Here is a 12,034-nt window from a genome sequence, read left to right on the forward strand (position 1 = left end):
AAACTCATTTTTACTCACCCTGTGGGAGTTCTCGACGAGACACAGGAACACCACGTCCTCCCGCTGCAACCTCACGGCACTATGCAGAGGCAACTGGGTTTTACTTTTGAGCATTTGGTACAATAGAGGTCCGCTCATGTGCTCAAAGTCAGAGGCATTCAAGTCGTCCCAATGCGTTGAAATCAAGCCCGAGCAATACTCTCTAAGACTAGAGGCTTGAATCTCTTCCGCTACGCTGTAAAACTTGACGCAACTTCGTATAGTAACGACACTGATCAGGTATTGTTCGCAGCTTTCCATCAGGCTATTGAGCTTAAAGTCGAATGCCTGTTTTATAAGTTTTAAGGTTAAGTCGGCAGACTTTAAATGCACTTCACTCTAAAACCAAATTTCCCTCAATTCCAAATTTATTTCGGAGGCAAATTGAGGGGTTACCTTATAAAGCCAGAGAATTATCGCGTTTGCAACATTTGGATCTATGTCGGACCAATCCAATTCACTTCTGTCTTTCAACACATCTTCGTTCCACAATTTCGAACGGGACGCCAAAACAATCTTATGGCAGGGCACTACACGATCTAAAATATCGATAACTTTAATAAACGGAGAATCGTCACAATTTGAACCCACCCAAAGCCTTAATTTTGATATCACTGTACAATTCTGAATTGTACAGCTGGCTTATAGTGTTCACTAGCCGAGAGGCAAAGCTATTGCTGATGTCGCTGTCCACAGAATCTCCGTTCGTAGCGGCGATGTAAGTATACCGACTCTCCAAGTCTCTATACTTATTCTGCAACTTTGAGTACTCCTGCTTCAGCAACGCCAAGTGCTGCTGCAGCTTTACCACTTCCGAATTCGCTACAAAAAAAAGGTAAATTGAAATTATACAGGGGTTTTAAATTTAATTTTACCCATTTTGCGACCGACCGACTACTTAAACTGATTAAATTGGTTTAATGATCCGCCCAAGTAATTTGTAAACATAACCATAAACAAACAACTGACATATGACATTTGAAGATTTATCATTCTTCCATAATTTTCATCTTTATTCCGTGATCCTCTTCATTTTTGGTTAACAATAATGGCCAAAGAGAAAATACATTGGCCAAAGCCCATTTAAAACATATGGATTAAAATTAAAATATTTACGAAACTCTCTTTTGAGTTTAAAGCTCCCATTTCCATGGACAATATTTGAAAATTATGAAGTTGGCAAAATATCTTAAACCACAGCGTTTATATGGACTCTCGAAAGTAAAACATATTTTAAATTATTTTGTTACTGAATTTAGGTTTCAGTTCTTAGTCTAAAGAACAAAATGATTTTGAAGATAATTTCCACAGAGTGAGATTTAATAAATCAATGGTTTTAAATAATTAAATAAATTTGGCCGGGTTAAGTTCGTTTTGATACTGTGATGTAACCGGTTTTGGGGTAACCTCTATGACATTAATAAATTAAAAATAAGTTGGCTTTGGTGAAAAAGGGAAAAAAGTGAAAATCGTCAAAATATGGCCAACTCTATAAGATTTTTTAACAGGATATCTCAAAATTTAAGGTAATTTTACATCGGTTCTCTACGCTGTGTACGTTTACACAAAAATGCGTAAAGAAATTTCCGTACTCCGCAATTAAGTTACGTAAAGCATTTTTTAGAAATATTTCTACCTCGTCGCCAAAAAATGATGCATGGCTATCGAAAATATTCGTCAGAAAAATCGAACCTACGAAAGAGAGTCACAGTCGTATGTTGAGTGACAAAGAAATTGTCTATGCTCTCCAAACCCATAATTTCAGAGCCGACTCAAAGAATAATTACCTAAAAAATGTGTAAGTCAAAATAAATTGAAAACTCTCCACAAGTTATTTTAAATTCGAGTAGTTTTAGGCTATTTTTGTTTTAACTGTTTTAGGAAAAATGTTCTAGACTGGATCAATACTCAGGAAGATCTGAGTTCCTCAGTAAACCTTGTAGGAAGTTGGACGGTAAATGTTGGAGATCAGGATCAGGCATTGCATTTGTGGAAGTTTGTAGGTGGTTTTGATAAAATTGACTCCTATAATGAAATTACTGCCAATAGTGTGGTAAGTAGTTACATATTATTGAATACTTAATGCCTTGAAAAAGAATATTTTAGGAATTTCAAAAGCTTTTACTGGACCAAGGGAAATTGGTAAGGTCTAGGCACTTACAATATCTTTTAGCTTTCAGCTATTGGCCGCAAATTGTAGCCCGCGAGCCTAAAAATATCTATGAAATTCGTAGCTATGCTTTAAAGCCAGGTAAATCGTCTTTAAGCATAGTTGGTGTTTTTTTTGTGACCCCTTATGTTTGCAGGTACAATGATAGAATGGGGCAACAACTGGGCACGGGCTATAAACCACAGAAAGAACAATGATGAACCATTTGCTGGCTTTTTCTCCCAGATCGGTCGTCTATATAATGTTCATCATATTTGGTGTAAGAAGTTACTCCACTTGATGTATTTTTTGGTACATTATTATTTTGTAGGCTATGAAGACCTTCTGAAGAGGAAAGAAACTAGAGAGAGTGCTTGGCGATCTCCTGGATGGGATGAATGTGTAGCTTACACTGTTCCTTTGATCAGGGAAATGCATTGCCGGATTATGGTGCCTACCGAGTTCTCCCCCACTCAGTAATCTGTGGTGCCATTTATATTTCTTTCGCACATTCTAGTCCTTTTCTGCCTTGTGTGAAGAGGAACAATTACAATAGGACCCTGAATGTGCAGCGGGCTGATATGCATTTTCTTTTTTTGGTTCACTTTATAGTTATTTTTTATGAAATATTATGTATTGTGCTATTAATTTCTTAAATTTCATATCATTGTATAGAACTGATTATGAAATTGTATCCATAAAATACTTTACTAGGTAGCCAAAAGAATTGTTTTGTTTAAATTGAGTTGGTTAGCTTTATGTGCATCTTCTTTTTTCCTGCTGTTCAACTGTTCTTGAGTCATTCGGCCAACGACAAACTATTAAAAAATTGTAATAACCATTTAGGAAAAGTGGTGCTGCTAATACTAAACACGTGACCGTTTTACTTCACTTTACTTAACATGTTTACATGTTACCTTAGAACCTTTGGCCTCATTCAACCTGCGTAAGCGATAATAAAGCATTATTAATGACTCTGTTACCATCGGTCGTGTTTAAAGTGCAATGGAGAAACCTGTAACACTTTAACGCTATGCCCTCAAACTAGCAAAATTAAAAGGCAAATTATTCATAAAATTGAATACTTTATAAATCGCACTATTACCAGCAATAATTGTTATTCACCACTTAAGTAACGTCCATAAGCAGAGCAATTTGTTTTGAAACTGGTAAATTTTTCCTTTAACGTTGAACACTCTGCTGAATCCGTAAAGGCACTGAAAAAGTACAACGGAAACATGAACTTCACACAAAAATAATACTATTCCCAACTACAGTCATATTTTTGTCCGTCAGAGGTCTCGTAATACATTATAATGAACCTAACTTTAAGAAGAGGAATTTTGGTTATGTGTACAAGAGTAACTCTTATTACTACAATTTTCATTTAAATTTTAAATTTCGGGTATGATACCATCAAGAACACTTGCTAGAAAAGCGCCGTCCCTTAAGCAAGTGACGACATGTACGAATTTACTGAGGAAACAGGCCTTTTCGTCGGAAATGGATAAAATCGAGATTCCTAAGAGGATCCAGCGCGGGCCTACCGATATTTTACGTGCTCTGGAAGCGACGATTAGCAGAGATCCGACGGCCGCTCACTACAAATACCACGACGACCCTTATCTATTACCCATGTCCAATGTTGGTAAGCGTGCGTTCGCTTTAGCCAAAAACGCCGGGAGAAAGGCGGCGCATTGGGTACGTAGACAACATCCGGATGTGTTTAACCACCGAGAATGCGATCCACCAATAGAGCGTTTCTTCCCCAAAGTGGTGTATGATGAAAATAGCGAACTAGCAGAACAGGACTTAACGGACGCAATGGAAAAAAATCAAGTATCAGATTCGCTGCTTATTTACAAGATTTTGCAGGAAAGGAACGCGGATATATCGGCGAAATCGACGCAGGCTCTGTTGGAATTACTTTGTTATTACAATAGCCAGGACGATATTGATGAGGAATGGCTCGAAGAAAGGTGGTTCAGACAGAGTGTCAAAGGTCAAAAAAAGCTTTGGAAAGATGGCGGACCGGCGGAAGAAGTATTCGCAAAACTTAAAGAACCAGACGAGGAGGCTTACGCAGCTCTAATTCAAGGCATGGCAAAGTATTCTCAGTCCACGAGGGCTTGGCATTATTTCGAAGAGGCTAGAAATAAGGGCTACACTCTGAACACAGACACTTACAATTCTTTGATAAGAATCTCCAAATTTTTCAAGGAGGGTTATGATATGAGGTGGACCCATGTCACTGACCTGCTCAGGAGCATGAACCAAGCCAACTTAAAGCCGAATCTAGGCACTCTAAATGCGGTTTTATTTGTCTTAAGCGGAATGACCACTCACCGAGCGGTTAAAGAAAATATTCTGAAGACTTTGAGGGAATTTAAAAATTTAGAAATAGAGCCATCCTTGGGTTCATATTATTTCATAATAAACACGTTCTATGGAGACCGGCGTTCAGTCAGTACCGTCCTGTATGATGTTATGGAACAGGTAGACAATAAGAAGCATGAAATCAGAGATATGGATGACACGAGTTTCTTTGTGGCCGCTATGGACATTTGCAATAACCATTTAAGAGACGCCCATCTTGCAGAGAGAGTAAACAAATTGCTACACCTTGGAAACAACTATAACCTTATAGGAGACTCTTATAGAGAGTCCACCTACTACAGGCATTACTTCACAGTTTTAATGACTAACCAGCCACTGAATGAGTTCATGGAAAATGTCTACAATAAACTAGTACCAAACATCTATGTTCCTGAACCCAGTGTTATGGAAGAACTGTTAAGGCAAGTGGAACTCAACGCTTCAATAGAGTATATCCCCAAACTGTGGTCTGATATGACTATTTTCGATCAAGTCAACCGAGAAAAGCTGATCACCCTAGTGTTGAATATAATGGTTGAAAATTCACCCCAGGTGGGCACCGATTTGGCGATCGCTTTCAGTAACATAGCTAAGAACATATATGAAAATATTGAAAACCAAAACCCTGAGAGAACAAACCTTACTGTCACAGGAGAGATGCTGGGCAACATCATGGTATTGGTTCTCGCAAATAATGATTTTACAATAGCTCAACACATAATGAACAAGTTAATTAAAGATCACACCAAAGTAGTCGGTGTGCCTAAGTTTGAAGCTTTGTCTCTATTTGTTGATCACTGTATGGCCCACTCTGCCCCCTCTAGCGCCATAGACTGTATACAGTACTGTGCGGACAGCGGCTTCCCAGAAGCTGTCGCCCTTAGTGCTAGACTCAACAGCAAAATGACTTTAGATGAGACCATGTTAAATAGGCTGTCCCCAATTATAAGCAGTTGAAAAGTTAAATAAACGGATTAGTGTTATCTAACTTTCATTTCTTCAACTATCTTATCAAACATATGAAAAAATTACCATAATTTGTTATTGAAAGTTTCCTTATCGAATTGAGCATATTAGGTAACTACGGTAAAAATCGATGCGCCTCGGACGGCTATAATATTTTCGCAGAGAAAGTAAATTTTTTCCGCGCATGCCTCTAAATTTTACCCACTAACCTGAACTTTGCGCCATTTTCTTTCTAAATGGTGATCTCCACACCCTTAACTACTTTTCCCATAACTTTTAAAGAGGCATATTTTGAGACATTAGTGCCGTAAAAATCTTTCATTTGCACCAAAAACCTGTCGAATTGACGAACTGTCAGCGGCCATGTTGGCTGCTGAACGCCGCTAGGTCATATTTTTTTAAAACGAGATTTCACACGGCCGCGCAGGCGCATATATTTTTTCAACGTCGCTTCAAAAGTTTCTATATTTATATGTCAAGCAGGTATATGGAAACTTCAGTTTTAAAATAAATTGCCTATATTACTGGGATTCTACCACTTCAAGTAACAATCTAGTTTTGGTTAGTTGATGATGTTGTCTCGTGGAAAAAGTTTTTCGAGTGAGTTGCTATTCAGCATTTTAAACTGCATTAAGAGTAATAGAAGGGCCATAGATACCAAAATTGTTGGTTGGCGTAACCACAGTTCTTTATAAAATTTCTAACCCCCTGTTACCAAATATTTCTATACCACTGTCAAAAGTGATACTCTTTTCATGATAATTTTAAAGCGCCTACCACTGATGTACCTAAAATAAACACGTTGTTTTGGCATATAATATTGCTATTGCTGTGACATTAAATCCCTTAAATTATTAAATTAAATATTAAAAAGTATATTCGTTAATGTATATTTTCAAATCATTGTAAAATTCTCTTGGATTGGAGAGTTTTATATGACCACAATTTTGCTTTTTTATATGTGCTGCTGCTAAACTGTAGGATTTTCTGTTTATAACCAGTACATCAGTATATTGGAATAGTTTTTTGAAACTGCGACAGAAATATAAAGATAACTCCAAACGTCGTTAACATAAATAAAAGGTACCTCGCTTAATGTGGCCAGCTGTAACGAATAGTAAATGGTTGGCAAATGCCGAAACTTGTTCTTTGGCGTCACTGATTATGGAAAATTACGTTTTTGGGACGACAACTCGTCTAAATCCTAGTAAAAAGATATCGTCTTGTTTACAGACATACGCAGACGACACTATAAATATGATCGATAAGAAAATTCGGGCTAGACGCTTAGATAGACGCATTATTTATTTGTTTGGGTTGCGTAACGACTTGAATTTACATGCCGCGTGGAAGAGTACATTACATTGTGTAGCCGATCGTTTTTTCAGATCCGGCGAATTAGTCTCATCCCTAATCGTACGTGCGTTAGATTGATTTTTATACCCGCGCTCGAGACTCGCTATATCCTTTTTTAGGATTTATTTCTACCGAGAACCGTTTATTTAGACCTAATAAGCGGCTACTTGGTACTCCGGCCTATTATTATTCGCAATTATAGCGATTCTCGGTCATACTGGTTGCTGCGCGTCTTCGAAGTAAGAACGGATGAGCGGGATTTAATTTTAGTCATTTTCACTGTTTTCTGCGGTCGTTTTTGATCTGGGCTTGCACGTCTCACGTGTCGACCACGAGATGCACGCGTGTTCCTCTAGGTCTGATAACCCCGAAAGGTTTGTTAGACGACGAGACCTTTGGGATAACCTGCCGAGCTGATAAAAAAAACTACTGCCGTCTCGTTTTACTCCGACCGGATATATGTATTATAGATTTAGTCCAATGTTTCAATAACAACAATTTTCAAACTTCATTATTTCATTGGTTTCAAAAGTTATGAGAAAATGGTAAATTTAAAAGTTGTAATTTTTAATAAAAGACTTGAAGGACAAATTTATAGTCGTCTCTGGAAGCTTCCTTGTTGCTTAAACCGTCATTTAAATGAAATTTATTCCAAGAACGCTTTAAGGGACAAGGGGGTCCTAAGAACCGAGTATGAGTTAGATCCTAAGAAAAATATACCGTTATAACTACATGTTTTTATTGTAAACCAACCTCTATTTGATATGTCATTGTCCAGCTTCTCGTCGTCAAGTTTTGGAAGTAGTGTCATGGAAAATATTCGTTGGTGTTTGTCTTGACCTTTTTTCTGCCGTCATATTGCCAATTTTGTCATCATATTTAATTCAATAACTGAAGATTTTGAACTGAACTGAATTTATTCAAACTCGGCACATGAGTTAGACATACCTCTTCAAGAAATTATATCACAACTTTGATATAAAATGTACAGGGAAGGCAATATTTGGACACGTAAAAATTTGCATGGGATTTCCAATGTTATGTTCAGAAATAACCCGGTATATGGTGTTCCATTAAAGAAAATCGAGATTTTCCAATATAAAATGATCCAAATATATTCATTTATTTTGTAGCGTCTAATTCAAATTCACTAATATACAAAAAGCGTGAAAACTAGTACTTTTTTTTTAATTTTAAAAAACTATTAGGTTTAGGTATATTAGGTAGGTATTATTAATAAAAAAATTTAAAGAATTTCAAAATGAATTTGCTATTTTACAAGAAATGTATGTTTTGGTTAGTATACTAACGGGTGATTCAATAAGAGTTTCCACATTACAATCTGAAATATTTTTGAAACGCCACTGTATTTGTTTATTATCATATAATATTTCTAACCTCAAAACATAAAAAAAATAGTCATTTAGCAATATACGACTAAACAACATGTAAAAATTGTGCAAGCCTATTATGAAAATGGTCGATCAAGAAAAAATGCATTTCGGGCTCTACGTGAATTTTTCGGCGCTCAAAGTCGACCTTCTGAGAGGACAATTTGGAATGTGGTTCAAAAATTTGAGCACACTGGATCTGTAACTAACATCAAAGTCCCTCAGCGTGCTCGGTCATATCAAAATATAGCCATTGTTCGCGAAAGTGTAGCAGAAGATCTAAACACATCGATTCGTCATCGATCGCAGCAAGTGGGCTTTACGTATTCAACCACACAGCGAATTTTAACAAAAGACTTGCATCTACACCCATATAAAGTCCAAATAACTCAGGAGTTGAAACCTCGAGATCATCAGAGCGCCGCGTCTTTGCAGAATGGATACAAGAACGAGGGGTTCATTTTTCAACGAAAATCATCTTTAGCGATGAGGCACATTTTCACGTTGGTGGCTTTGTAAACAAACACAATGCTCGTATTTGGGGAATAGAAAATCCAAGAGAGATTGTTTAAAAAGCAATTCATCCTCAAAAAGTGACTGTTTGGTGCGGAGGAATAATTGGCCCTTTTTTTTTTTCGAGGATAATGCGGAGAACGCTGTTACGGTTAATGGTGTTCGCTATCGAAACATGATATCTGATTTTTTCTGGGAGCAATTGGAAGGTATGGACATTGAAGATTTGTGGTTCCAACAGGATGGAGCCACTTGTCACACATCCAGAGAAACGATGCAATTGCTGCGGGGCAAGTTTCCTGGTCGCATTATCTCACGTAACGGCGATATCAATTGGCCGCCGCGATCATGTGATCTTACTCCCCTAGATTTTTTTTTTGGGTATCTAAAAAGCAGAGTGTATAGAAATAAACCAAACACTATTCCAGAGCTGAAACAGGAGATTAGACCCGAAATAGCCGGCATAGAACCGGAATTGAATAGCGCCATCTTTCATACCTAATTGTAATACACTAATCTAAAATGGCCAATAAAAATGTATATTTTTATATTTTTCCGAGTTTTTTTTATTATTTTAATGTGGAACCCCTTATTGAATCACCCTTCATATACTTTAAAATAATTTAAAATTGTGCATCCTGGGAATGTTTGTATTATTTACAAAACTTCTTGATTCCTCCTGCGTCGGTTGTTGTTGAGTCGAACTCGCTGACGTTCCTGTTGGCTTCTTCAAAGCTTAACTGAAACTGTTTCACTGGCGAAACATCAGCAAGTTCAACTCAACCATAATCGCCGCAGGAAGTCCAGAAGTGTTGTAAACAGTAGCTTTTTTTCTCATGAGATAATGCTCTCTCGTTGACTCACCCTGTACATTCGATTTTTATCATTTTAGGTTATGTATTTGGTATAATGAGGCGGCCTGTTTATTTTTGACTAATTGGGGATATTAGGCGAATAAATACTTAAAAAAACATTCTTATTTGCATATTAATCATAAAAAAAATTAATAATCACGTCGTTGCACTGGCGACTGCAATTATCGCAGTAACGAACGAACATCGTGGTCTGCTTCGCATTATTTAAGAAAAATATGTTGTACGATGGAAAAATCGTTAATTTATTGGACGTTGCAGCGCTTAGCAACAGGTTTGTCTAATTATTGTTGATATAATTATGTAACTCGATTAGAAATTACAAAAACTCGTGTTATCGCCTCGCCACACCACAAAACAATAATTTGTTCCACGTGATTATAGTACACCGCGGTCGCTCAAATCTAGTCAAGCTAGTGCGATGCCTCGAAGCCGTTTTTCCAAGCGCACGGTTACAACTAGCAGAAACGCCCACAAACTCGATCAGTTCAGGGCACAGACCAGGAACGTAGCGGGCGACGGCCACGGACGACATAACTTTTACGTTTTTTCTTGGGCGTCCCTGTAGAATATTGCAATTGCTTCGGAAGCACGAACGGGCCATGCCGCCGCTACGTTTTAAGAAACAAAGTTGAGATAAACAGAACGACGCTGGTGAGTGACGATGATCTTGGAAAATTACCTAAAACGCTCATCTAATTACCGAAAATCGGCCTGGAGGTCAATTTCGTCACCTTATCGGACGCGTGTCCTCAACTTTGAAGGTAGAGAGAGGTAGATAGTATAAAGTCTGTTCATAGATATAAGAAAGTGACTAACTGATACGAATTAAGGAAAGACAAGGGCAAGCTGAAGAATGAAATATGACCGAACAGGACCGTACTTTGCTTAGAATTTAATTACTTGGGGTTTTGTTAGGAAAGATTCTAAACAATGTTTATTTATTTATGTATGTATTTATGTTTAAATCTAAAATAAAATGACAAATTATTTTTATTACCAACTTAAATTACCTAAAATTATTCACATTCAGCATCACTATCGCTATCATAGCCTGTTCTAATTATTATTTGTTCTATATTTGTAATATGGATATACGATTGTTCTGCTTTTTCTATATGTTTAACAGAATTTTCCCAACTTTGTGAAGGGATGTTGAAAACTTCGGTTTCTATAAGTTTGAGGACAATGGAGTTAACACGGGGAAAAACATTGTTACGACGAATGGCAGATTTCAGTTGGTGCCAAACATGTTCAATGAGATTAAATGTACAGTGGTAATTTGGAAGCCTTGAAACTGTATGCCCTAGATTTTTTGCATAATTATCACAAGCCTATTCCTTTTGTAGGTTCAAGCTTTGTAGAACCTCAATTAATTGCTTTTTGGTATAATCTTCGTGAAAATAAATGTCGTTATTATATATGTAGTTTTGGATTGTTGCTTTTGTGTCACCTGAGGAACGGGTTTTAGTCCATTGTCTACTGTGATAACTTGCATTGTCCATTATAATTACGCTATTAGGATTAATGTTTGAAACTAGTTTGTTTTTAAACCAATTTTCAAATAAATCAGCTGTGGTGTCTTCATAGTAATCCAAAGAAGAATTTTTAATATTTTTCTCAGACAGAGAAAGTCCATTTGGAATTCAACCATCTTTAGAGCCAGCATGCAAAATAGTTATTCTTTTACCTCTTTTTGACGGCGCGTTTGTTTTACACTTATCAGTTGAGTCAACCCAACCCTTTTCCGGGGTATCATAAGTGTCGAACCAGGTTTCATCCAAGTAAATAATTGGCCTTTGTTGTTCTCCGTAAATCCTAATTTTTTCTAGATATTCCAGTCGCCATTTCTGAATTCTAAAAGATTCCATTAAAACTTGCCTTTTGTCAATTTTTGTATTATATCTTGATCACTCATCTACACTAGAGAAAATGTCTGCTTGCTTCTTTTTTTCCTCGCTGAAATGGTTCACAATTTTCTATGTTGGAATTTTCGTCAATGTGGCCGTTTCTTCTAAAAATGCTTGCTTGCTGGGACCACGTTGAATGAGAGTCAAATAAACATTGTTTATAACTTCCTTAGTCTCAATAGAATAGTGTTTTCTACATTTGGGCGGGAGCATCTCCTAAGATACACTAGACTCGCACATATTTTGCATAATTCGCACACGATTCAACACATATATTATGCACGAAATAAGAATGATTAAACTTAAACTAGGTAGTATACCCAACTAAAGAATATTAAACACAGGTAGGTCAAAAATTATTTTCTATTACGGACCACAATTTTACCTGAATTTAAATTCCGTAACTTTAGGTAATAATCTTGTTGCATTGTATTTTAATGATCATCCTTGGATAATCCCATT

At 36.9% G+C, this 12,034-nt stretch overlaps 4 protein-coding genes across 5 annotated transcripts in view; 3 read left to right on the forward strand and 1 right to left on the reverse strand.

The window, feature by feature from the left end:
- Positions 1-5,807, reverse strand: part of LOC132705809 (rabankyrin-5) — an 81,616-nt gene extending 75,809 nt beyond the window's left edge. The window contains exons 1-4 of one of the 2 annotated variants that reach the window (XM_060676703.1): positions 5,740-5,807; positions 631-861; positions 436-578; positions 19-378 (exon numbers count right to left, since the gene is read on the reverse strand). In XM_060676703.1, coding sequence (XP_060532686.1) covers positions 19-378; positions 436-578; positions 631-861; positions 5,740-5,755 — 750 coding nt within the window. In that variant the 5' untranslated portion in view covers positions 5,756-5,807. Of the gene's footprint in view, positions 1-18; positions 379-435; positions 579-630; positions 862-914; positions 1,014-5,739 lie in introns of those variants that run through there. The other variant, XM_060676704.1, reaches the window with a different exon arrangement.
- Positions 1,386-3,199, forward strand: LOC132705811 (protein NipSnap). The gene is made up of 6 exons (XM_060676707.1): positions 1,386-1,565; positions 1,664-1,837; positions 1,921-2,092; positions 2,146-2,290; positions 2,346-2,468; positions 2,520-3,199. The coding sequence occupies exons 1-6, from the start codon at positions 1,519-1,521 to the stop codon at positions 2,666-2,668; spliced, it is 810 nt and encodes a 269-aa protein (XP_060532690.1). The 5' UTR covers positions 1,386-1,518; the 3' UTR covers positions 2,669-3,199.
- LOC132705810 (small ribosomal subunit protein mS39) lies at positions 3,469-5,538 on the forward strand. Its single transcript, XM_060676706.1, has one exon. It carries the CDS (start codon positions 3,596-3,598, stop codon positions 5,519-5,521), a length of 1,926 nt encoding a protein of 641 aa, XP_060532689.1. The 5' UTR covers positions 3,469-3,595; the 3' UTR covers positions 5,522-5,538.
- A 4,235-nt stretch (positions 5,808-10,042) lies between the features above and the next one.
- The window catches only part of LOC132705835 (uncharacterized), a 33,727-nt gene continuing 31,735 nt past the window's right edge, over positions 10,043-12,034 (forward strand). Inside the window, exon 1 of the mRNA XM_060676750.1 lies at positions 10,043-10,316. The gene's annotated coding sequence lies outside the window, so the exon portion shown is untranslated. The remainder of the gene's footprint in view (positions 10,317-12,034) is intronic.

This window comes from Cylas formicarius, unplaced genomic scaffold (genome assembly GCF_029955315.1).
Source record: "Cylas formicarius isolate icCylForm1 unplaced genomic scaffold, icCylForm1.1 PGA_scaffold_8__14_contigs__length_24414737, whole genome shotgun sequence".
Lineage (NCBI taxonomy): Eukaryota > Metazoa > Arthropoda > Insecta > Coleoptera > Brentidae > Cylas > Cylas formicarius.